This window comes from Lepisma saccharinum, chromosome 12 (assembly GCF_977018435.1).
Source record: "Lepisma saccharinum chromosome 12, izLepSacc3.1, whole genome shotgun sequence".
Lineage (NCBI taxonomy): Eukaryota > Metazoa > Arthropoda > Insecta > Zygentoma > Lepismatidae > Lepisma > Lepisma saccharinum.
The window spans coordinates 54,251,245-54,278,524 of record NC_139240.1 but is presented as its reverse complement, the minus strand read 5'-3'; the positions used below and the strand labels follow the sequence as shown (position 1 = coordinate 54,278,524).

At 37.8% G+C, this 27,280-nt stretch overlaps 2 protein-coding genes across 2 annotated transcripts; both read right to left on the bottom strand.

The window, feature by feature from the left end:
• Positions 1-218: 218 nt before the first annotated feature.
• On the bottom strand, positions 219-18,029 carry LOC145996099 (cytochrome P450 6k1-like). Its single transcript, XM_083132359.1, has 5 exons — positions 17,809-18,029; positions 12,880-13,845; positions 8,232-8,456; positions 6,849-7,100; positions 219-2,720 (listed from the first exon to the last, which is right to left on the bottom strand). Exons 2-5 carry the CDS (start codon positions 13,817-13,819, stop codon positions 2,548-2,550), a joined length of 1,590 nt encoding a protein of 529 aa, XP_082988485.1. The 5' UTR covers positions 13,820-13,845; positions 17,809-18,029; the 3' UTR covers positions 219-2,547.
• Positions 18,030-18,795: 766 nt separating this feature from the next.
• LOC145996341 (cytochrome P450 9e2-like) lies at positions 18,796-25,468 on the bottom strand. Its single transcript, XM_083132772.1, has 4 exons — positions 24,566-25,468; positions 23,002-23,491; positions 19,794-20,045; positions 18,796-19,212 (listed from the first exon to the last, which is right to left on the bottom strand). The coding sequence occupies exons 1-4, from the start codon at positions 25,283-25,285 to the stop codon at positions 19,040-19,042; spliced, it is 1,635 nt and encodes a 544-aa protein (XP_082988898.1). The 5' UTR covers positions 25,286-25,468; the 3' UTR covers positions 18,796-19,039.
• Positions 25,469-27,280: the final 1,812 nt, after the last annotated feature.

Sequence of the window (27,280 nt, the reverse complement as noted above, 5' to 3'; positions counted from 1 at the left end):
ATATTCCCGGTGTGAAGTCCCTGTCTGGGCATGAGAGTTAATTTTTGACTGCCCCTTCGTCACTTCCATCTAAGCATAATTTATCCATCCACTTTCTCGATGAGCCAAAATTGTAAGAAAAGGGACACAACAACAAAACATTAAAATGCTGACCAAGGCAAAATTTATTGTACAAAAAATATACACTAAAAACGTAACGTTTCCACCCTCTAACAGGACCTTCTTCACACGAAGACCCTGGAAACAAGGAAACAAGACTTAACAGTGTTACAACAACAAAGTATAGGGAAGTTTTAGGTAATACTGCAGGTTCGACAGGGACTTGAATCTTGGTCTCTATCATACCGTGCCGTTGTTCTATCAATCGACCCATCCCGAGCTTCCCCTGATGCTCTTGCTTTCGCTGTTTGATCTGTACGGTCTCATTTCTACCTAGTATATCTCCTGTGTGTACCAAATCTTAAAAGGTAATGTCATCTCCACGCTGGGAGATTCAAGGCACCGTCGACATTATCAGTATTTGAAGAGCAAATGCCAGAGACACGGATTCGAGTCCTGGTCGAGCCTGCTTAAATTTCTCCGCATGTTGCAGATTATTATCTTGTTTGTGGTTCTCATTCGAATGCGATTTCCTAGATATATTCCGTGGAAGATGCCATCCAATACACCCTGGGTGTGCCAAAGATGCATAGGGATGGATGTCTGGATCCGAAACTAAGACCCTAGATCATCAGGAATATTGAATGAATATTGTGTCAGAGAAGAGCAATAATTTCTGGCTATACATGCATGCAAAGATGTAAGCGAAGTGACTACTAACATAATACTTAACGGAAATGGAGTTTGATTGAAACGTCATATTTGTTATTGTATATTAAGATTTATGACAAGAGGTTTACAGCAAAGTTGGTGTAATCAGTTACACTCATATTGGTGTTAAGAAGTACAGTAAATTATACAATGGAGTGCTGTTAGATTGTTTACTTTTTTCTATTTATTTACAGTCACAGATTTCCTTGAATATATAATATAAGAATGTATAATATAAGAATAGTTGTCAAGCTTGCTGAAATATCATTGTCGTCGGTATATTGTCTTTATTTGGGTTATCAAAGAATCATTAAGTTCAATGCTGATTATAGATAAATTTGTATTGTGACATAACTACTAAATTGTCATCGTATAATTCTGGCATAATACAAAGATATCTCTAGGCTGAGTAATTTGGCAGTTCTTTTCAATAATTTATAAGAATAATCTATATAAGGACTTGAATAAAATATTTTAAAAATTGAATAAAACATCTGTTTGATATATAACATAAAAATATTTATCTTGTATTCAAGTATTATTTAATAAGCTTTTTTGAAACATATTCATACAATCTTGGTTCGCCTTGGTATTTTAGTCCTTGAATATAATATTTGTAAATAATAGCTATTTTTTTTATTTAAATATTCAAGTTATTATCTTGATGTCATAAGATCTGCGTAGTATAAAAGCAGTTATTCATCATAAAATAGAATATGTATGATTACAAACGTTTAGTAGAGATAGTTGATGATAATCATTAAATTTAAATGATTACCTCACTAAGGTCATAACTTAAAATTCAATTCAAGAATTATCCTAAACAATCATCTCAGCATTAGGGTTGGTCTCTTTAAGTGGCATGCACTATTTATTACCATAAGGGTTTTGTTAAATTTGGATAATGTTATTGTACTTAATAACATTACATAAAGACTTATAGACTGATGTCCGTGGCTCTTGCCTGAGGACACAATTTATTGATTTTGAGTTACCTTCAAAATTGTGAGAGGAATTCTGGGAGCACAAAAAACCTCCTCTGCGTGATGATGGTTTCTGCAAGAGTTCAATTTTTTGATGGAAAGTGGGATTACAGGGGTTGAATATTGTGGTTGGCTCTGGAAAGGATGACAGTTATTTTGCAGAACTCCAGGCACCCATTAAGGAACCGTCATATTGCAGCCGCGTTTTCCCCTCTGTAAAATCACTTTCATTCGCACGCGTTCATTGGTCGAGCCCTCTGCAGTCACTACTTGCGCAGAGAACTTGTTCTCGTTCGCTTGCGCCGGCCTCCGTGGCGTAGTGGTTAGCACAGCTAGCAACGACTCCAGAGGTCCCGGATTCGAATCCCGGCCTGAGCATGGGTGTTCTTTGTGGGTGTCACTTCACCATGTCATCACTCATCTTCATCTTCATGTTCACGATGAGTCAAAATTGACAGAAAAGCGTAGTAAAATACACAAAATCAATCAATCAATCACTCGTTCGCTTCCTCCGGGTATTACCGGGACAGGGTGTAGAGGAAGGTTCTTACATAGCGGGTAGCCAATTGGCCAGAATTGCAAATTAAATCCCATAGATAAATAAACAATTCAAATTAACTCTAATGTTAAGTTATGAATTACATACAAATTGAGGTATTTTGTCAGTTTGTCATTTGTCATTCTTGGAATTTTCATCATCATTTTTACATATGCCACAGAATATGTAATGACCATTTCATAACCTTCCAAAATTCTACTTGTCGTTCCTTTTGACAATCTTGAGCCAAGTCCCGCCTTTTTCCGACAAGAAGAATCCCTTGGGTTCGAAGACAAAAGGAATCTTGGTTTTATCGGAGGTTTGGATCTCGAAGTGAGAGAGAATCGTCACCAGGCAGACCTTAGACTGCATCAGAGCGAACCGGTTTCCTGCAAGAGCAAGTACAATTTGAAGAACAATTTGATGCGATACGACTCCGAGGAACATGTTTTTATATACAGGGTGATCCGTTTGAGGTGTCGGAAAAATAAACCATTACATAAAAAAGCTTCATGTACATATCTGTGAGGAGTTTGTTGTAATATAAGCAGGGAGCATGTAAGTTTCGAGTGAATTGAGGTTATAGACTTCAGCCGCGTGGTGCCGCTAGAGTGAACATAACATTCGAAAATTTCGCATGCAATCCGCCATACGTCACACTGTGTGTGCTGCTGCGTCATTATCACCATCTTTATCTACCGTGCACTATCATGCAGCTGAAGTCTGTAAACCTCCATTCACTCGAAACTTACTGCGTTGATAATACAGTATATTCTTCATTCATCTCAGAGTTGCTCGTCATCTTGAGGCAATTTGGCGATTTTTACACTGTTATTCTAAATTCCTTTATGTGCTTTACATAGCATCGTTGCCATAATCGCGTATATTCTATTCTTGTAGAACAAGGTTCCAACTATGTATCTGGACAATTAGGTCCATTTCCATGCAATACTCTCGGAGTTATGAAACAAAATATATTAACATTATCAACTTGCCCAAATTAATATTTCAAATGAAACGTCAAATATACATGTGCATATGAATATGCATCCAAGACATATTACTGTCAAACATACAATTCTATCATCTCAAATCAAACTTGAAATAAACCCTTCTGACTGTTTCGAACATATAAATGAACAACCTCCAACCGATCCTGCAACTAATATAATTAAATCAAATAGTGTTTAACTATCCACAAATCTTATCTTCGATCAGATATGTGACAAAACACACATAAGCATAAATGTTCAGTGTAACATAAGAAGTAAGGTACAGTGTAATCCATGAGTATTAACGTGCAAATTGTCCAACACCATGTTCGTGCACTTTTTGACCCAATACGTAACAGCTTCATGAATTAAAAGAAAACTCAAAGCAAGCTGTTGACAATATCTGCATCAGCATACATAAAAATCCATCGCTTAAGAACACATAGGATGTAACAGAAACATTAATGAAAATAGTCATGGACAATTTTCCGAGCAATACTCATGGATCCCACTGTACCTGAACACAATATTGCCTACTTAAGGTTTGCGATAGTTTCTAATGGTGTACAAAGTCAGAAAGATAAAACTAATTGGAGAATTCAAAAGAGGGAACATTTCTGGACGTTTACTGTAAATTGAAGTCAGTTCCAAATAATAACATGGGTGCAGGGAAGATTTTGTTAAACATTAACATTTAGGCCATATTAGGTACACATGTACCCAATATGGTCTAGTAATATATTTTGTTTTTTATATCAAAAGATGCAACAGAAATTGTAAATAATGTACCAGAATGTTATTTTTATAGTTACATAAGCATATCAATACACTTATGTTTTTTTTTTACATAACTACATAATGAGATTATACAAAGAAATAACATCGTTTACAAACCAATAAAGAAGGAAGTGGCGTGTCATAACTTGTCACCAGAAGACCATGAATTACACATCATAGTCTGGGCAAATGAAATGTCCTGCAGCATTCTTAGTGACTCGCAGACACACTACGTGAACATAAGAGTAACAAATGTCACATTTGCACATGTTCTTTATGATATATTCCCATGTAGGCCATATTGAGTCCACCTTACATACTGTTTTATTCCCTTCTTTATATATATGACTTTAGATTAAAGTCTAAACTAAGTACATTGTTGTAAAGTACAAATTATGATCTACCATAATGTGGAGTAGAGATATAAACATCGATCACTTGGAAGATGTAGTAAGTAATAATTTAACCTATGTAATATTAGATCATGAAGAACACAATCACGAGTCCTAGCTATTTTGCTTATTTGTCCTCAAGTTATTACACTACAGGTACAGTAAACAGGTTCAATCATGTCATTCGGACAGTCTAAATGACACAGTAATGTATTCTGTTAAACTCACCACGTAACTACTTGGAAACAGCAAATAGGCCATATTGGGGTTAGGTACACTTCTGTTCACAAAAAGTGGCACACTCTTTTGAGTTGAAGTCCAGCTTCATGGCCGGAAGTACAGCCGAAGTAAGTGTTCGGAAAGCAGCAGTGTTGCTTACTATCAATCAATTTAACCATATGCATGGAATTTTGTCTCTCTCAGACTCATAGAAAAGGGTTAACGGAAAGATTGCAGCGTAAATATTAATTAACTGGATTTTCCACGTCTACAATCAAAGTAATGTAAATGTTTGTTTCTGATAATAATATCTACAATCTGCGCACGTTTTGACTTTACAATTTGGACAGGCTTTCCTTCTTTCCCATCTCAAAATTACTCTCAAGGAGCGAGCATTCATCGAGTCGGTCACTTGTAAATATCTATCTATGTATAAAACGAGGAGAGTAACACGTGAATGACGGAACATCTTAAAATACATCTGCTGATGTTCCTCACGACTTACTCATTTAATTTCAGTGGTTTTCTTCTTGAGAATATTAACGGTGTGTTTTATCACACAACAATTTTCAATTTTAGCACTAGTTGTAAGTATCGAGGCTTAGCAGCAACTAAAATATCCCAATTTCAAGTAGTCTCTAGTAACAGTCACATTCTCTGAACGAGTAGTAGTTTCAATACATATTTTCTTATTGGCACTTAAACAATAAAAAAGTTTCAGGGTGCAATTGGTGTGACGAGAATAAAATACATTACGTAGCACCCATTTGGTAAGAAGAAAATAGTTTGGAGACACGAGAACTCGAACCTAGGATTTCAGCTTACAAAGCTGGTCTTTAACCGACATGGCCACAAGCCACGGTGAAAAACCCAAGCTATTAGAGTAATTTATCCATAAGATTACATCTTTTCCTGTCCAGCTCGAAACTGTTGATGTCGCTTCTCGCTAATTTCATTAATTTGAAAGCAATACGCTTCATCAGATAGTGTTCATATGCTGTACACATTTCTGACAAAATACAAGTGAAGCTTGTGCATGAAAATTAATGAAGACTTTGGGAAATCGTGCTTTTGTGGAAAGTTAGTGTTTGCAACCCTAAATGATAACCGTTCTCTAGTTTCCGTCAATGTAGCGGATTCTGCTATGTGGCGACGAATCTCATTAGCCAACGGCACATAAATTATATTATTTTAAGCTATTTATTTCAAAATGAAGAGTCATTATTCTGGAATCTACGGAGACATTCATTCATTCGGTAACAATTTTACGAGAGTCACAATTCTATTTTTGTGCTCCATTACGAAACCAACGTGCACGTGTAAAACAAGTAAAGCCCGACAATTTTTATTTTACAAAAATTCCATTTACTGTTAAACTTAAATGAGAGGACAACCATTGACTTATATTTAATAGCCTGGATGATTGATGTGGGGGCGGGGGATACCTCCTCTCATGTGCCCCCCCTGGCTGTGACATAAACTCTTCTTCCTTTAGGATTTCTAATATTTTCCCCAACGCATATTCAGTGCCAACTTTGCGATTTTGTTTGCCAAAGTGTATGGGGAAGGAGTTTATTTTTAAAGCCTTCTCCTGGACTAGGATAACACTATTTCCGATAGATTTTTTCTTGCATCATTTTCAGGAATTGCAACAGCACTATTTCTGCCTCGCCTGTTCTTATTGCGTTTTTTCCATTTCGTTATTTAGTGTTGCTTTTCTTCCGTTTTCGGCTACTCGCGACAATGAAGAGAGACTCAAAAAGAACACCCAAGCTCAGGCCAAATTCGAACCCGGGACTCTCGCATTCTAACGAATTGTGATAACTACTTCGTCACGAACGTCAAAAATGCGTTTCTTTTTAAAATAAATTTCACATTTACATTACTTTGATTGTAGACGTGGAAAATCCAGTTAATTAATACTTACGCTGCAATATTTCCGTTAGCCCATTTCTATGAGAGAAAAAATTCCCTGCATATGGTTAAATTGATTGATAGTAAGCAACACTGCTGCTTTCCGAACATTTACTTCGGCTGTACTTCCGGCCACGAAGCTGGACTTCAACTCAAACGAGTGTGCCACTTTTTGTGAACAGAAGTGTACCTTAGTATAATTGAAATATATTTAATTCCTTACCAATGCACATTCGAGGTCCTTCACCAAACGGCATGTAGGTACATAAAGGCCTCTTTTTCTTGTTCTCTTCACTAAATCTTTCTGGGTCGAACTTCTCCGGATCCGGGAAATATCGTGCGTCGTTTTGGAGCCCAATGATGGGTATTTTGAGTACTGTTCCAACGTCCAATGTGACGTTGGTCTTCGGAATGGTGTAGGGCTTCGTACAAATTCGGTCAGTGAATGTACCTGGTGGATATTTTCGTAAGGTTTCTGTTGAAGGAATAAAGTAATTGTGTTAACAACTACAACTCAGTTACATTAAAAAGTTTACTGTCCAAACTAATTATTACAGACATGCTATAGCCGTTGCTTGTCATATTTGTGCGTGACACACATAACTCACATGTGTCGAGACTCAAGACTGGAATTTTCAAATCAAGACAAGACCGAGAAGGAGGCATTCTCATGTGACGAGACTCCTAATGTTTATTTGATGAACATTTTAATCATGAATTTTAATATGTAAAGAAAGGATAAATTTTATTATTTTCGATATACATAAGAAAGTCTTTTAACATGTATTAGTTGAGATTTAGTCCTGTTGTTTTATAACTTTTCTTTCATAACTACAATATATACTGTTTTCATCTTTAGCGTTGTTTGGTGTAGCAGTGTAACTATTTTTTTTAATGTCAATTGTATTAGCATTTTTTTAGTACTTATACAGGGTGGTGCAAAATTCCGTTTACAACGCGGAGGAGGTGAATCGTCAAATGAAATGAAGACGAAAATGTAAATGGAATTTTGTCGAATGACGCACCGTGTCAGAGCTAGAGGATGCCGAAATCGTGTGAAAATGGACTTCACACCTCCATATGCCGACAAATAGTACTCATAAAGAAGATGCGGCACGATATCCCCAAAGAAAACACACCTGGGCTAGCGAATGATGCACAAATCGCGTGTCGAAAATGAATGCGGCAGGGATTCCCCACAAGAAGTGAGGGATTCCCGGGAATACGTACCGACATGGAACGCAGGTATCGAATGGGGGTACAAAGGGAAATGACGGAGGTCACAGCACATGAAGAACATTTCGCCAGGAAGTGTCCGAAAAGCAGCCTGCAGTTTCAGTCACACTAGCCTATACCCCTTCCCACGGGCCAGATTGTCTTATAGTCTTTCTGGTCCCATCTTTTTCACATATCCAAACCTCCTCTACCGCTCCATACATATTCTGCCATTCAACCCGTCTTTATTTGTCTTCTCTCCTTAATTTAATATATTGCACCTTAACCAGCACCAGCTCAATTTGATTCTTCCTATAATATTTTTGTGCAAATATATGTTGGAAACTGATTACAAATAAGTTAAATCAAAGAACATCAAATTGGTCCATACCTGAAACAACCTTGTCCAGGTACTCCATTTCGTGCAAAACTGCTTGGTAGGTAACATTCCCTTCGTATTTTTCAAAAAATGCATCAACTTCATTCCGAAGACGTTCCTGTATGTCAGGGTGAAACGCCATTTCATACAATGCAAAATTTAGCAGCGTCGATGAAGTCTCGAAACCTCCAATGAAAAAGATGAGAACTTGCGCAGTAATATCGTCATTGGTTAAATCTGAAATAACAAGGAGTGTGTTGTGATTGAAGACTACAGATCGTATGATTTGAATATTGTTAAAAATTCGATTTAATCTAGCGAGAGAATTGCACTTCGGAAGTACCTAATTATTAATTCAGATCAAATCAAAGTTTATGCAATTTCTGTTAATTAAGTAAGAAGTACAACCATAATGGTATAGCAATTACAGATACATTATTTTTAAATTACTTCTGCTAATAAAGATATGAAAATACATATTTTACAGGTTAATTAATAGTTATTATTATTACTACTACTTTATTATATTGATTAAAATGGAAAAAAATGGCTCTCCACTGGTGTAGTGGCAACGTCGTCGCCTTGTAATCAAGGGGTCCCGGGTTCCATACCCGGTGGAGGCACATGATACAGTGGTTCGGATCCAACTTTATACTGTAGGTCCAGTGCCGATTAGCCTTACTGTGCATAAAGTGGACTTAACAATAACAACTAAAAGAAAAAAAATTAAAACTAAACATTCACCCTTAAAGCTTTCTAAGAAGAAGCTGGTCTCTCCCACTGTGCTTGAGGAAGTTTTTATATTTATACTTACTTTTTAGTGTCTTGCAATGGCGGCGATTGGATTCCAAAACAGGGGTAGGGGCAAGGTTCCAAAACTGGGAGGCCAATACAGTACATTACCCTTTTTAGATTAGGTTTAGCATAGTGCGGGGGCAAAAGTGGCGAAGATTGGGGGGGACAACTACACTCCTCTCGCCGCCACTGGTGTTTTGCGCTTGTCTTGTGCATGTCCCTTTACAACCATGCATTTCTAACCTTTCTCAAGGGTGTCTTTACAACCCTTTTTTAACTCTCAAAACATTGAAGTGTGTAAAATGTCTCCTGTATATGTGCTGAAACGCCAAGTAATTATCTCATTCATTCATTCAAATAATGATTCAAAAATTGTAAAACTGGCTTCAAAGTTTGAACACATATCTAGTTGAAGATGTTAAAAAAATTTAATGTTCCACAAGAAAGGAAGTAAAAAATATTAGGTTTTTTACACCACACCGGCCTAATGGGTCCCATTGTGCATTTAATGTTAATGTCTTTGCAGGATATGCACATGTTTGCTCAAACTGCGAGGTGCAAACCGATTTCAGAATGTGACTCAGCTGTGAATAACTAAGCCAAAAGGAGGCATTATAATGTTTACAATTAAGCATGTTATGATGAGGATTTTTTCTTCCAGGTGAAAGGTGTGTTAGAAGCCGGCATCGGTTCAACCATCGGTCAACGCTATGTCGAGAAAAGGGTAAGTGTAATTTTTCCTTCTGTATATGTATTTACCCTAGTTGTGCACCGTTTTTCGTCCATTTTTTTTAAAGCAATAGCCTTTAACGACCATCCCAAGATTGAAGGATTTCAAAACTACTAACAGAAGAATGTACAAAATACTGATATTACTGTCCTCTAGGATGGTGACAAACAACAGAAGATAATAAATACACATGTTTCACCATTACTTGGAATATGAGAATGAAATTAAGATGGGTGACACAATACTATTTCTTTGAGCCGGAATAATCTATTTTACAGTCACATTTGAAATATATCGTATTCTTCAAAGCGCCTTCCTATTTACTCGATGCCCAAAGTCCAACTCGAAACCAAAAGGACGTTTTCGATTATACCTGTAATACAAACCGCTAACTTCCATGTAGTAGCTTGTACTTATCGCTTTTTGAATCCTGCAACTTTCATGTAATTTCTTCTTTAATTCATTCGATTTGCGATTTATATTCATCGTCGCGATTAATATAGAAACCAGAGAATCGACTACAATATCCTAAGATACTCCAAAATAATACAACAGAATACTGCAGACTCATTTTTTTTTTCGGGCAATGATACCATGCGCTTGATAAATATGGAATACATCCCGCCCCCCTCCCCTCATCCCGATCTACAGCACAGAACATTATGGCTGCCTTCTACACTCACAAATAACAAGTATTTATTTATTTTCTGTTGTAAATATGTTTTTTTTTAATTTACCCTGGATTCGCCAAGCTCAAGAACGTTTTATCAATGTTTTAAAGTTGTTGATTTCGATCGTTTCGTTTTTGTTTAGTAGGAAGATTGATTTGAAGTAGGTCGGTCACAACCATTTTCTTCTTCTTCTTCTAAGAGAACCAAACTCAACAAGCCTAACCTAACCACCACAGATTATTGCTGCCCCAAAAAGCTACCAGCCAATGGCAATGCTTAAATAGTTGTAGCAGGAATCACTAACTTTGAAGTAATGTGAAATAAGTGAATAAAGTGAGTTTGAAACGGATTATTTCAATAATAGCTTAGGATTTTTTTAAATCTTGCAACGTAACGTAACAAGAAACCCAGTTGAGCGTTGAGGACTTGAAATTTAATTTTTAAATTGTATAAGATATCGTTTGGATATCGTATGAACTTGAAAAAATAATGATGTGGGATTTTTTCGCTACAGAAATTTATGCGAGGTGAAACAATTTTTCTTTCTAAGTATTATACCGTTCCACGATAGAAATACAATATCTACAAAGAATATTTACGAGTTGAACAATCAGACTATTGTTAAATATAACAATAGAATAAATGGTGCCAATGTGAAAGTAATATTATAGTATTTTTCGGATCATAAGATGCATTTTTTCTTCGAAAACATTCTAAAGTGGAAACTAGTGAAATCCGGTTTCAAACCTAGTGTGAGGCAGAGGATTAAATGGCTTTTAAAGAATATTGTAGACAGGGTAGGTTGTTTCTCGCACCCTTAAATCACCTGTGCAGTTATCAGTAGCGGGAATCCCGTAAGTGTGTATGGAAGTCAACTGTTTTAGTAGCCCCGTTTAGTTAACTGCACCTTTTGAGTGTGTCTGCATTCACGCGTCTAGTGGGTTACGCTGTGCAACACCGGCTCGTTTATTAAGTTCATTTGGTGTCAGGTAGTGTATTTGGTGTCTGCACCGTTTGCACTACGTTCTGGAGCTGTGCATGGTCACGTGTTGCATGCTAACTAATCAAATGAACGTTTATAGCTGCAGACAGGCATTTGTTGGATCTTCTGAACAGTAGCGTAACTAATATGCTCTGCACCCCCTCCCGCGCAATCAGTTGTGCATCCCTACTTTCTTTTCATTTTATATTTTTTTTTCAAAAAAAATCTTCTCTAAATATTAATTCACGCCTACATTTATATTTGTGTTATACATTTATATTATATTACACTTATATGTACTGCAGTTATTTGGTCTGAAACTACAATAGACCCAAAGAATAACTCCCCTACTAGAATGTTTTCTTCAGGTTTAATAATGACGTATCTTGGTACAACTGACATTTCATCAATTTTAGTAATATCTTGGTCTGTACATAAAATAAGGGGAGGGGGAATGGTGCTTTTAGAACGTTATCTATTATGCCACTCAACACCTGTTTTGAAGCCAGTGTAATAAGTTCCTTTTGAATAGTAGGACCTAAGTATTTTGTCTCGGTTTTATAATTTTTAATATGAGTTTTAAGAAGTGGGGCATATTTCGCTAACAAGTCGATGATGTTATGAACTATTTTCATGTATTGAAGTATTCCCAGAACTATTTTGAACGTTCGTTATATCTTCTCGATGTCCCCTGAGAGCCAAATTACAGATGGGATGTTATTATTACATGTATAAAATTATTTAAGTTGTAGCACTACTGCTGACAGGTTTAACAAAGTAATGTAACTTAGGATATTTCTTTGCCGTTTCTTCCTCTTCTATTTTCCTTTTTTGAAATTCAACACCACCAGACGTGGGGGTGAAAGCGTTGACAGTGCATTTCCTTGCCTGTTGTCTACCCTTCGACGACGTATTCAATGACTTGAACTATTCAACTAATGCAGGTTTTCTTCTAATCTGCTGATTCGCTTCCTACTTTTCTAGACATTTAAAATTTTCTGATTGCAGTTGTAGCGGCATAAAAATACATTTTTGGTTGAAAAAATATTTTAGCGCCCAAAGGGAAACTTTTACGAACTATCGGTCTTTCTTAGTTTATCATTCTTGTTGCGCCTCCGAAACTCGTGCGCCCCCCTCGCTACGGGTGTTGCGGGGTTGTTATTTACGCCCCTGCTTATGAACTTGAACACCGCTACTAGGTTGAACGTCATTTCGCAGCACCAGCCTGACACCGACATACACCTGCACTACATCTAGTGTGAAAGAGTGCAGCGATCTAGATGGGAGCAGTGATTAAGGTTTTGGCGATAGAGTAAATTTCTATACAATTCCACCTGTACATATGAAGTCTCATTTAAATTAAGGGATGGGTATTCCTTTAGCGGTAGATGATAATAAAGCCTTCATCGCAAATGTAAGCTTGCATCTTATGGTCCAGATCGTCTTATAATTCCTATGATATTATAAACAAAGATAACTCACCAATTTTTGCATCGTCAGCAGGTAGAAGTTCATTTTGGTGGATTTCCCCGTCTTCATCATCCTCCACTTTTCCCTCATTCTTCAACTTGATCAGGAGGTCAATAAAGTCGTTCCTAATAACATTGTTGTTTTCGCGATAGTGTATCGTATCCTCGACAGTCGTTCGGAAAAAATTCTCAACTTCCTTCGTCGTGAAAGAGATTTTCAGCATCTTGGCCAAAGAACGGAAAGATACGAGAATGACAGCTCTTATTCCGTCCAAGAGGCCAGCGGGATCTGTAATCTTCCTCCCCATCACACGAAACTCTGCGTTTGGGTTCTTGAGAGAGTTTGCCTCGAACCCGAAAGCGCAGGAAGCGATGACGTCAGTGGTGTACCTTGCCATGAGGTCTCTAACCTCGATGGCTTCACCCTTCTTGACCTCCTGCTCCATGAGCTTCCTCAGCTCCTCGGCACACTCGCAGACGAAGTTGAACATCCTCTTCATCTTCCCAGAAGTGAAGATGGGCGTCAACTTGACTCGCATGTGCCTCCAGCGGTTGCCTTTAAGTGCAAACAAGTGCTTGGATTGCAAGGGGTCTACTTCTTCATCGGCGAGGTCATCATGGTCGACAAAATGGGAGAAATCCTTCACGCATATCGTCTTGATGAGCTCGGGGTCGCGGAGCATCAATACGGGTCTTGTAAAGAAGAAAATTCCACCGAAACGATGACCAGACAACTTCTTGTAAAGCTCGTTAATCTCCAGACCGATATTTGTGCGTAGAAAGATAGAGTTCTTGAGACTTCCGAAAATCAACGACGGTTTCACGTATGGAACGCCTATCCTTTCCCAGTAGCTCATTCTGTGAGACAGGTAGAAGTAGATTACAACCACAAGTCCAACGACGAATGCTACCAGGCCTGGTAGCCAATCACCGAAACACTGCAGCACCTCCATATTACTGGTCCTTGCTATGTTCACTCCTTGACAGGGAGAAAATATTACAAATAAATACATATCAAAGTGTGTCAAAGACATTCTCTAGTGCATCAGGCTTGTTACACATTATGTTTTTCTTATATGGAACAGTTATGCTGTAGCATTGATTAACATTTCCCCGTTTCTTTCTACGGTTAATATTCGGTATACGTAAGTATGTTTCCCAAATCTATGATATGTACTTCCCAGTTTATAGCCCAGATACGATTTTGTAAAATCAGTTTATATTTGTGAACGGCGAAGCTTCTTGATGTGTACATACACTTTAGATTTTCTAAGATCAAGGCATATTTGTGAAATCACGTATGATCTTTCAAGCCATATTTGTACACAGTTGTGTATACATCCCGCTGAGATTTTCCAAGCTCATGGCATATGTGTGGACAGCCAGCGATCTTTCAACATAGACTCTCCAATGGCGCAGTTGCTTTGTAATCAAGGGGTCGTGGATCCGATCTCCTGTGTAGGCACATAATATCTCTAATCCCACTTTTAAGTTGTAGGTCCAGTCTCTTTAAGCCTATCTGAGCATAAAGTGGACTTAAAAATATTTATATTGATGATCTTTCTGGACCATTTCATATTTGTGAACATATTACTGTCTACACATTGAACTACAAACTTTCTAGATCAGAATGTGAAACGCGAAGTCTTTGTTTTCTAAATACATGTACGATCTATCTTGATCAGTGCCTGTTTGTGAACAGTGAAGGTTTTATTCTGTACATAAATCTACCATCTTTCTAGTTTAGTTCATATTTGTGAACAGAAAGGTTTCTCGATCTAGACATACACTTTACGAGCTTCTCCAATCGGGACATAAGTCTTTTTGTGTGTGTGTGTGTATAATTGATTTTTTTTTTAAAGATGTCTTTGTTCTTTTCTTTGTAAACTTTTTCATTTCTTTATTATTATTATTATTATTATTATTATTTTGTTTATGTACACCAGGTAAATGTACAATGGGGGTTAGGTGGGAGAACAGCCACAGGCTGATCCTCGCCCTTCAATAAATAAAATTTGAATTTGAATTTGAACAGCCCGGGAGATTTTTTTGCACACAAACTTCTGTTTTTTTTTAAAGAAGCATTTAAGAGAAGAATGATAGTGTGATTGCTCACAAATGCTAACATTTTATATCCGGGTGCCATTTACTATAAATACAGTCGTTTTGATAGATATTTGTACTTACTGAAAATTACTTCTGGGGTCATTCCACGTCAAATCAACCAATTTTAAAATAATTGGTTGCATGACCATTTTTTTTAAAAAAATATTTTTGGTACATACGTTTGTACATGTTTCTAGATATCAAAACCAATGTTCCAAAAATATTATTGTCTTTAGTTCTTCTGGGGCAGCCATTTTTCTAACATGGGGCATGGATGTTTTTTTTTTTTGCTCATGTAGCAGCACATTTCAGATACCTTAATATCTAAAAAAAACATTAGAGCTAGAGTCCTCAAAAAAAATCATTTTTTAGTTAATGAAGTTTACTTTTTATAATATTCAAGTATTATGGTGGAAATTGGGGTAACAATAAATACCTAATAAATCAAACCTCTTGCAATGAGATTTCGCATATCTTCAATTGTCATACCTTGTAATTTCAATTTCTGCTAAGCCAAGTATTAAAACCTTACGTTAATATATTTTCTGAGGCTTTATTTAACCCAAATTTACAAAAAAGAAAAAGAAAAGACTTCATTATTCTAAGTATGGAATGTAGTTTAACCTTATTTTGCAACGTCAGAAATTAGGTGGCATGCGTTACCTCGTCTTGACTAAAACGAGTTGAATGTAAAAGTTGAGATTTCTACTGTGAATTAGGTCCATGCAGGGCTTCTTTTGTGCCAAATTTCAGAATTTTTCAAGATGACCCATCTGAGATATTTAACCCCGAAAACTGTCAAAATTCAATAAACGGCCATGTTTGAGCCCATTTTGTAAAAAGGGTTGCATTTATAAGCACTCATATTTTATTTATAGACACCCTGCAGGCAGGTCTGCACATGAAAAAAATCAAGCCTTAGACTAAACCCTTTCATTGAAAAAATCGGGCTTAAAAATCCAATTTTTTAAGTATTGTTACCCCAATTTCCACCATAATTTTCGTACTTACGATGCAATTTTAAGCAACACATACCTGAATATCATAGGAAGTATACTTCATTAGCTACAAAATGAATTTTGTTTCAGGTCTCTAGCTTCAATGGTTTTTGAGATATTAAGGTTTCTGTATACTGCTACACGAGCAAAAAAAGCCATGCGCCATGTTGGAAAAATGGCTGACCCAGGAGAACTAAAGCCAATACATTTTTTTGGAACATTGGTTTTGATATCTAGAAACATGTACAAACGTATGTACTAAAAATGATTTTTTGCTAAAATGGTCATGCAACCACCATTGGATGGTTTGGCATGGAATGACCCTCTGACCTTTCGCCCACACATATAGAGGGTGATTCATAAGTCCTATTAAACAGTTCTAGGGGTTGTAGAGGGGACTTACTAGATCAAGTTTTGAGAAGGAACCCATGTCCGGAAACGTACCATTTTGGTACTACACAGATTGATATGATCCATATTTTATGTGACGTCACCAGTAAAAAATATGTCACTAATATTTTTATTTTTGTGAAAGAAAGCGTTATTGTTATTATATGTAATAATGCACCTTGTTTGTAATGTATATATTTTGTTTAATGTTTATTGTATTTTCTGCTCTATTATGAGTAGTTTAATGTATCTTCATGTTTGCGAGAGTGCACTATACGAATTTGTATGTCTAAACATGTATAGATGTCAGTTTTGTTGGTAGCATCTTTTTGAAAATAGTGAGTGATTCCTCTGTACTTGAATCTGTGTTCTCGAAATAGTATAAAAGCGAGGATGTCGCGTAAGAAATATCACACTTTCGCCACGGATCGACGAAGCTTTTAAAGATAAAAATAATTCCTCGGTGTTGTGCATACATCTTGGTATGGTAGTTTGGGGCGCAAGCTAGGCCTATGCGATCATAGGCATACCGATAGTCACGCATTGAGTTTATGCGTTTTAGTTGAGTCAATTCATCGACAAAGCGAAATCTTAACCTTCGTCTCAAGTATATTCGCATTATAATTGTCATAAATAAAGAATAAAACCTTTTAGTTTATCTACTGCAGCAATGTGGTTTTATTTCTCTGTGCTGTGAATATTGTCTTTGCCTAACACTATCCCTGTACCTGAGAGGAGTCTGTGTACTTCATCGAGTTTCATCGTTCACCGCTGAGTACTATTAATAAATATCATATTACGTTTAATAGTATAATAATACAGGTTTGACTTGAACGTATCAAGATGGCAAGATCACATAATTTCACATCTCCCGCTTCATGGTAGGCAACCCACATTGACGGAGGGCGACGTCTTCAGTCACCTGATGTCATGTGTGCTGCTTCCAACGTCCTCTGTTTACAATCCGGTGTGCTTCGACCTTCACGTCATTTGCTATTCAGTCGTTGCGGAAGACAGTACAGTATGGTTGAATACATGTTTGCCGAGAACACCGACATGTTAATTTAAGCCGAAGCTGGACGTAATGGTAGAGCTGCGCAACGTCTGTATGCAGAGCGGGAGATGTGAAATTATGTGATCTTGTCATCTGTCTAGTACCAAAATGGTACGTTTCCGGACATAGGTTCCGTATCAAAACTTGATCCACTAAGTCCCCTCTACAACCCGTAGATGTGTGTAATAGGAATTCTGAATCACACTGTATACTATTCATTGATATTTGTACTTAACTGAAAAGTACTTCTGACCTTTCACCCACAAATATATACTATAAACTAAAACCTTTCTACGCCAATACTTTGGTGTACTTAATTATATTATTATCATGATTAATAATTTTACTCAAGGAACCATGCGTTGTGCAATGTTAGACTAATATTAATACATACCTTGTAGATTCAGATACGCGTCTTATTGCTTATCCAACTGAATTCACACTTTTGACTGACTGCTTGCTCTATTTTATGATTTCATCTACATGGCCATACTGTTCAACCTTGAAGCATTATCACGCGCAATAACTCTCCTTCTTGCCCCCACCGCATGTCATCCTTTATCAGCAATTTCTGAGCAATCATTTGAGGTCACGATGGAAGAATGAACTCAAATGTCAGGTTCTGACTAGCATTTTCAACTTTTGTTAGTCCTGGTCAAGAAATGAACCGACAGGAGAAGACCAATCATGTTGACGAAGACTGACCGGGATTGTAAATTGTGATTATGCGTAGATAAACGTTTAGGCTATTTACGCTGTTTATCTGTTTATTCCATGCGTAGGACAGACTTTGACAACTTTAAAGAAGGGCATATCTTGATTAAAACGTACCTCGCGAAGATTATCAGGAGTAAAAGCAGAACAAGTATCTCTAGATTACAATCTATATACCTAAGATAAAATTAAGGTGGTCACACAAGCAGGGATTTGTTCAGAATTCTTAATTTCTAAGGTGTTTCTAAGGACAAAATTTAGTGCCAAAATAAACATCAATTGAGCCTTTGTAGGAAATTGTAGGGAGATTTTGGGAAATGTTGGGAGTTTGTGAATAAATCATTAAGTACATAGAAGGATAAGACAGAGGAAAGCAATAAATGGCTGAGCTCGTTTTGTGGTCGAAACTCCCAGTGCGAAGTCCCTGCCTGAGCATGAGAGTTAATTTTTGACTGCCCCTTCGTCACTTCCATCTAAGCATCACTTATCCATCCACTTTCTCGATGAACCAAAATCGTAATAAAAGGGACACAACAACAAAACATTAAAATGCTGACCAAGGCAAAATTTATTGTAAAACAAATATACACTAAAAAACGTAACGTTACCACCCTTTAACAGGGCCTTCCTAGATATAGTCCGTGGAAGATGTCATCCAATACACCCTGGGTGTGCCAAAGATGCATAGGGATGGATGTCTGGATCCGAAACTAAGACCCTAGATCATTAACTAAAATAAAACAGTGCACAGTGCGTAACTGTAAATCACCTTTATTAGTTACAACACGAAAGATCAGCATGTTGCTATGACGTTCACTATGAGCACTGTTCACCATGTCATGGTATAGTCCGCATACTCCGTAGAGATCCAAGATAGAGAAAGGCTATGAAACAAATATTATCCTTCATCCTTACTTATCCTTTCTCCTGATAATCCTGAGCCACGTTCCTGCTTTTCCGGTGAGGAAGACTCCTCTGGGTTCGAAGACGATGGGTATATTAGTCTTCTGGCACGGCAGAACCTCAAAGTGTGCAAGGATGGAAGCGAGACATGCTTTGGATTGCATCATGGTAAAACGGTTGCCTGAAACGACAAACACGTACGAGTATTACTTATTAGCATCGACCTGTTGAGATATATTTAGTAGTGCATTTTGATTAGTACAGACGTAGATTTCAGGGTAGTAAACCCACAATCAGTATACGTAATGCATAATGACTATAATTGCCTTTTTCGATGGTTATTGCCAGTTTCGATTTTCCTTATCAGTGCCTAAATTGTTTCACAAGAGAAACAAAATAAGGCTTGAAATGCGAAAGTGAGTTTTTGTACCTTTTTTTTGTTTAGGTTTCCCGAATGGAGGAATGTTTTGACGCGAAAGGGAAGCAGTACTAGCTCGCATACTATACACTCTGTCCTGGTAACCTCTGGAGCAAGCGAACTGAAACAAGTCTGCGCAAGTGACTCGAGAGGGCTCCACCAATGAACGTGTGAGAGGGGCAGTGAGTGCAGGTAGAAGAAAACGCGGCTGAAGCTACAAACCGTTTGCAGCAGCGCGCCTTGCCTTGATCCACAGATTCCCGGGACAGAGTATGTAGTCATGTTCGTACAGAGGAAAATAAATCACACAACCAAGAGAATTGAAATATAATACAAACCCTTACCAATACACATTCGAGGTCCTTCTCCAAAGGGCATATAAGTACACGGAGGTAGTTTCTTTCTGTTTCTCTCATTGAACCTTTCCGGGTCAAACTTATCTGGATCCGGATAATTTCGTGGATCATGGTGCAACCCAATGATGTGTATAGAAATAGCTGTGTCAACGTCCAAAGTGATATTCGTTTTCGGTATTGTATAAGACTTCCTACACAGCCGATCAGTTTGTGCCACTGGTGGATATTTTCGCAATGTTTCTGTTAAGCAAGAAAAAAAGAAACAAACACTGTTAATAATATATTATTACTTTGGATTTTTAAATTTAAATGCGGGCCGCGTCACTGTACTAGTACACATCATCGGTATTGTAACACATATCAGAAGAAAACCAACCACTGTTACTAACTACAAGGAAGCAAAAGATGGGTATTGGTGTATCCTTTGGTCACTCTCTACCTTATCGAATACTATAAAAACTTACTCATAAGATGTAGAATCGCCTTATTTGTAAATCAAGAAACAAAGTAAGCTCTAATATAGTCATTATGGGAATGACTAGTGTTTTAACATACACAAATAAGAATTGCTTATAACAATTTCTAGACAAGGGACCGGAAAGAAATCTAAAAGTATATACACAGCCACACAAAATATTTCGACATCCACCATGAACTGTGGCGATAGCACAGTTTTCCATATTCAAATGAATTATAACCTCGAAAATTTATCCATCCGGTTATCGAGTAAAAAAACAAATGTACATTTAATAAATTAGGTATCCATGAGAATATTTCTACGCTTGGAATTCAAGACTAATCCAGATATATACGTAACTCCTTCGTATTGTGTGTGTTTGAGTATTATTTCTGAATTAGGAGTGATTAATTCCAATTTCGAATTAGTGTGTGTCCAAGTACAGTGCATTTCAAATCAACTATTGGCCTGCCGAAACACTTATCACACTGTCACGTGCCAGTTCCGACGACACAATGAAAAATGCAGGGAAGAACTGTTTCCCGAGAGCGACGATAGATGGCAGCGCGTCATAAAAAGAAGAGCAGAGCTCATTGTAGAAACTAGGAGCGGAGAAGAGTGATTATATATATTATAGTAAATGCAAAATACATAAAGGAAGAGTATAAAAATTATGGAAGGAGTGAATAAAATGTTGTATATAGCCAATTAAGATAATTAAGAATATGCTCGTATATGAAACTATTAGGAAAGTTAATAAGTGAGCAAATGAATTCAGAAATGTATCGCATTTTTGATCCTAGTGATCAAAATTTGATTTAATACCTCTGACGAGGAGAACATCGTCAGTTTTTGTGTTTGTCCGTCCCTCGGTGGCGCTGTGTCCAAATTAGACGCCTCGAAGCACTTACGGTTGCGCTCCTTATTAGACGCACTGGGCCATAGGCAGCGCTTGCTGTTAACGATCCTGGGCTATTCCCCTTTTGGTCGTTACATAGGAGGTGGCGCTACTGTCAGTTTAGACGCCCCTAATCTTTCTATAAGTATAGCTTGTGTCGTTTGTATAATGCCAAAGAAGCGAGGAAAAACGAGCGCATACATGTAATAAATGAGATTACGCTTTAAAGGCAAGGACAATAAATTAGAAGAAAGAAAAGAAGAATAAGCCTTTTCCAAAATTGTGAGAAGAAAAGAAGATGATTTCCTTTCAATTATACATATATTTATAAGAAGAATATAACCGACGTAAATTTGGAATCAGAATATATGAATGGCTTATTGCAGAAAGGGACCTGAGTCACTTTTGCACAATTCTAAGAAAAACAAGAAAAATCGTATAATATTGATAGTGTAAGAAGGAAATGTGCCGTTGTTGGCTCAAATATTCAGTATAATGAATAGAAAATTTTGCAACCCTCAATGCGCCCCCCTGCAGTATGCTGCTAGAGACAGTGGAGATGAAAAGGTTGTGACTCCGGTACCTTTCTGCAATAAAAGTGGAAACTTTGAGAAATAAGACGAGAAGTATCCTGCAAACGCCCGTTTGTCGTTGCCACATTACCTAGGTTAGGTTAGGTAATGTTACATATGCCACAGAAAATTATAGATTCATCAATGAATGACAGTGTACTGCACTTTCTCGACTTTATTGTCGGTGTTTGAAGTACAATAATGTACGAGGTCATACATGCATGTGTTACTCTACATCTGAGTCTGTTTCATTGCCGTGTGTAGTGGGCCACTAAAGAATATCTTCATAAAATCCTTTGACGTCGTCTGGTACATACGACAAGGCAGTTCATATGTCTTTTAATTTAGTAAGCTTGATCGGCATACGTGCAATTGGGAACGTACGTGGCGTAGGAATTACAATTCTTGCACCTTTGGACAGATAGAAGATGTGAGACGTCAAAGCTTTGATGACTTCGGAAACCTTGACAGTACCCTTATGTTCAAGACAGTATTCAAAGTAATGATAATTGGAAATCTGAAAATACTGCCTATTCTTGTAGGAACACATGGTAGTTTTCACAGATGCCACATTTTTTTTGTAGACATGAGGCCACCACGTTGCGAAATCAATAATGTTACCGGTGTCAATAAGTTTGACAGTATTTTTACCGCCCGAGCTGGATTACATATTAGCGTACACAGTTCGTACAACGTATAAATACGGCTTAGTTTATTGCAGAAAAGGACCCGAGTCAGTGACTCAGGTACCTTTCTGCATTAAAGTACACTTTTCACTGTGCATTTTCTTGGCTATAGCCTCGTGTGACTGACTTCCTTTCTGCACTAAAAGATGTGTCTGTAACTAGGAAAATCAAAAATACCATTAACTCCGATACGTCAAAAATGTGACTCAGGTCCCTTTCTGCAATAAGCCATTCATATATATATATTTCAATGTATATACAAACTTCGCTATATATTTTCTCTGTATTGTGTACAGTTTTCAGAATATAGATCCGCATTTAACTATATCCTCTTGGCTATTATACGCTTTCTTATTTGGAATTCTCGAATAAAGAACCTATCCCCTGAGATTAAGATATTTCTGTAGCCGTGGTATAAGTTTATTTTAAGAAGTGCAATAGAGGGACGTTGCACAAGTGGCGTTCCTAACGTGGGGCATACATAAGATGTTGCAACACACAGTACCTACACAGTCACAGAACTGCATGGAAACAAGTACATTTAAAGATTTCGAAATGTTTCTGGTTTTCATTCAAGTCTCACCTGAAACTATCATATCCAGGTACACCATCTCGTGCAGAACCGATTGGTAGGAAAGATTCCCGTCATATTTCGCCAAAAACGCATCAACTTCTTCATGCAATCTTTTTTGGATCTCGGGATTAATTGCCAACTCGTACAGAGCAAAGTTTAATAGAGTAGACGACGTTTCGAACCCGCCGACGAAAAATAGCAGGACCTGAGCTGTCAGATCATCATGGCTTAAGTCTGCAATAAATACCATCTGTTGAAAAGTTAGAATCTTCAGTCCACTTGTAACAGTGTATGGATCTTTCATGCACCCAATCATATGAACAGTTTGTATAGTGATTAACCTGAATATATTGAGCTTGATAAAGCATAAAAGATCGAATGAAAATGCTAAATGTATATTGCTAGAGATACCTTGGCTAGAGATAATGTCATGAAAATTCTGTCCACAGTAAGGATTAAAGATATAGTTCAAAATGTCTATTGGGCCTCCCCGATGGCGTAGTGGTATCGTCGTCACCTTGTAATCATGGGGTCCCGGGTTCGATACCCGGTGGAGGCACATAGTGGTTCGGATCCCACTTGAAACTGTAGGTCCAGTCCCGATTAGCCTTACTGTGCATAAAGTGGACTTAAAACACAAAATCAATCAATCAAGATGTCTATTAGTTTTGTAGTTTTTCAATGTTCACACAAGTCACACTTATGAGTGATATCTCTTATTATTATCGATAACAAATATTGATATAGAGCATTTTAGCCAGTAGTTACGATAATAATAGGTTACCGATCAAGAATTTGTGAATCAATACTCGAACTTCTTGGAACAAGAACTGTGAGAAGTCTGATAATCATTTTCCCAAAACTCTTCGATGCAATAATTCTGGATAATGGATGGATAGTTATGGTTATCAGCGAGAATCCTCGTTGACAAGATAATCCTTAAAACAATTGAAGGGGTGGGGAGAAAACGATCAAAGTTAACTTTCAATGAAACTACATTCAAATTTCAAAGTGTTACAGCTTGGTAATTCCAAATGTACCGAAATAATGCAGAAGTTCTGCTCAGCAAATTGTCCATGACTCTTTTTATGAATTTTTCTCTTACCTCCTGTGTAGCCTACATTTATTTGTACATTTTTCAGGATTTTTTTTTCATGTGTACTGGTGCAGTTATTGTCAGCAGTTTGTTTGATGGTCTGTTTCAATTCCTGAAGCTCTCATTACGTAATACAGAGAATAAACATTGGACCATTTTCTTGGCAATACTTGTGCATCGCAATGTACATTTGAATAAACACTTCTAACCTTTCCTAATCGACTAAATTTACCTCACTATCGCATTATACACCTCTTAATCTGTACCATGGCGGATTCAGTTTCAAAATGCTGAAAAGTGGACTTTGATCGTTTTTGCCTGAACCCTTCGATTACAGGTTTGTTGAAAAAAACATACTTACGAATTTTTGCATCTTCAATAGGTAATTGTTTATCCTGCTCCTCACAATCTTCATCGTCCTCTACTTTTCCTTCATTCTTCAACTTTATCAGCAGATCAATGAAGTCTCCTGATGACGTTGTTGTTTTCACGATAGTCAAATGTTTCTTTGACCGTTTTTCGGAAGAACTCTTGAACGTCTTTTTTCGTGAAGGTAATTTTGAACATTCTAGCCAACCAGGGCAAGGAAAGCAATATTATCAACTTAAGCCCGTCCATAAAACCTGGAGGATCCGTAAATTTCCGTCCCATCTCCCGAAACTCCGCGTTCGGGTTCTTCACAGAGTTGACCTGAAGACCAAAAGCGCAGGAGGCTATGACGTCAGTGGTGTACCTGGCCATGAGGTATTTTACCTCGATTGGTTCTCCTGTCTTCGCCTCCATGGTTGTCCTCAGCTCTTCTGCACACTCGCAGACGAAGCGGAACATCTTCTTCATCTTCCCAGAAGTGAAGATGGGAGTCAGTTTATCTCTCATGTGCTTCCACCTCTCACCTTTTAAACCTAGCAAGTTCTTGGCTTGCAAGGGATCCACCTCTTCGTCAATGATGTCGCTACCGTGGTATATAAAATGCGAGAAATCCTTCACGCAGATTGCCTTGATGAGTTCCGGATCACGGAGCATCAAGAAAGCTCTTTGGAAAAAGTATATCCCGCCGAATCTATGACCCTCTAGTTTTCTGTACATCTCTTTGATCTCCAGAATAAAGTTGATACGCTGGAGAGTGGATTCCTTGATGTTTCCGAAAATCAAGGAAGGTTCCACGTACGGTTCACGCATCCTTTCCCAGTAGCTCATTTTGTACTAGAGAAAGTAATACATTATCATTACGGATCCCACAAGAAGTGCTACGCTCCAAGGTAACCAGCCAGGAAAGATCACCTCCATGTTCAGATGTGACCATTTCCTCGTGTATCTGTGAGAAATTTAAGAACTCGTTCTGGAAAGAAGAAATTAGTGGATTTAGCAGACTTGACATCATGGACTTCAGAGATGTGTGAGGAACACTCCTCTATGAGTTGAGTGCATTATTCTCATAGATTAATCAAAGTACCACTTTTGAATAGAATAACATGTAGTATTTTTCTTTGGAAAAATAGCTACTCTTAATATTCTACCAGGAGTCCAGTTTCGTCTTCACTTTAAAATATCTTAAGTTTAACTTCACAGCCTTTTAATAGGGGGTCATAGTGTGCAGGAAGAAAATGGTTACTTACTTGCTTAGCCGTCATAGTAATTTCAAAATGACGGAAGTCATATTTTTGAATATCTTGCTTCGCAACCAATTTCGATTTTTTTTGTTTGAATCATTTAAATAAGACCTTCAATTGTTATACTCATCATTTTTCATTAAAGTCAGCCGCGGTAGCTCAGGCGTTAGGGCGTCTGACCACAATGCGAGAGACCCTGGTTCGATCCTGGTGGAGGAGAACCAGGATTTTTCCCACCTGTTCAAGCGCCTCTGGTGCCTACCTGGCGTCGTATAAAGTGGGTACCTGGAGGAAACTCTGGGGGGTAAAGGCGGCCAGGGGCGTGGTGCTGGTCAGATCACCCCCATCTTCGGCCGAGATAAAAAAGTGTGGGGGCCCCTAACTAAATTATTCTTTCAGAGAAATTCATCTGCTATGCAATTTTATATGGAATTATAAATCAGAAAAAGCACTTTTCTCCGACTTTACTCCGCGAGGAGGCATGGGTGCCTCGAAGGTAACGGGTTCGTATTACGGATCTCAGCCGTTTCGGTGGTAACAATGGCGAAACGCAATTTTAAGTTCGTATATATCGGTACAAATAAAAAGCCGGGATTAGGATATATACTATGTAGATTTGAGTGCCGCCCACACTGAGCCAAATTAAGCTCGACATTGCCTTTTTATCTTGCTGCCTTGGTACTTTCAAAACATTGAACTGTGGAGCCACTTTATCACTATTGATAGTAAAGACTTTGCATTTTTCTAGGCTTGGATTAGTTCCCAAAACTTTGTCCTATTGTTCATATGAAACCATCTCGACTACATCATCATGCCCTTCTCCCCTCATAATAATTCTTATTTCAAATATCTTCATAGATACAACGAAATTTACGTGTGTTTTTTTTCGGCGCAGAACAACGGACGAATTGTGAATATAAGCCACAAAATGTGCCAGGATATTTCACCTTGTCACATGAGTCGATGCGATGGAAATGAACAGGACGATGAATAGTTCCGGAGTTAGTAAACAATAGAGGGATGAAGCTATAGTTTCATGGTAGCCATTTTGATGACGTCATCACGGGCGAACGGATGTCCGGGAGAGTGGAGCGAGCGAACGAAAGCAAGTCTCTGCGCAAGTATTGACTCAAGAGGGTTCGACCAATGATCACGTGCGGGGAAACCGCATTGCGTGTAGGGGAAAAAGTTATTACAGCAGCCTTTGCAGCAGCGTGTACTGCTTTGCTCAGCCCACTCGCTTTCTCCCCTTCTCTACCGTTGTGCGCGGTCTTGCTCCAGAGATTACCGAGATAGAGCATAGATCAATAAGCTTAATGTAAAAATCGGACGCTAGTGGACGGAGTTAGGCGTGCGCACGGGTAGAGGGATCAAGAGCGGGCAGTTGCCCCCCCCCCTAATGTTCTCACTTAGAAATTTACTGTAGAGGAATCTTATCACTGTTATTAAATAATATTATGGTCTTTACGTACAAAATTAAGTAATTAAATGCCGACAAAAGTTCCAAGCAACTTGGGAAGGCAAGGAAGGTGTATTACTGTATTTCGTATGAAATTGAACTTTCAAACCGTTTTCTACTGAA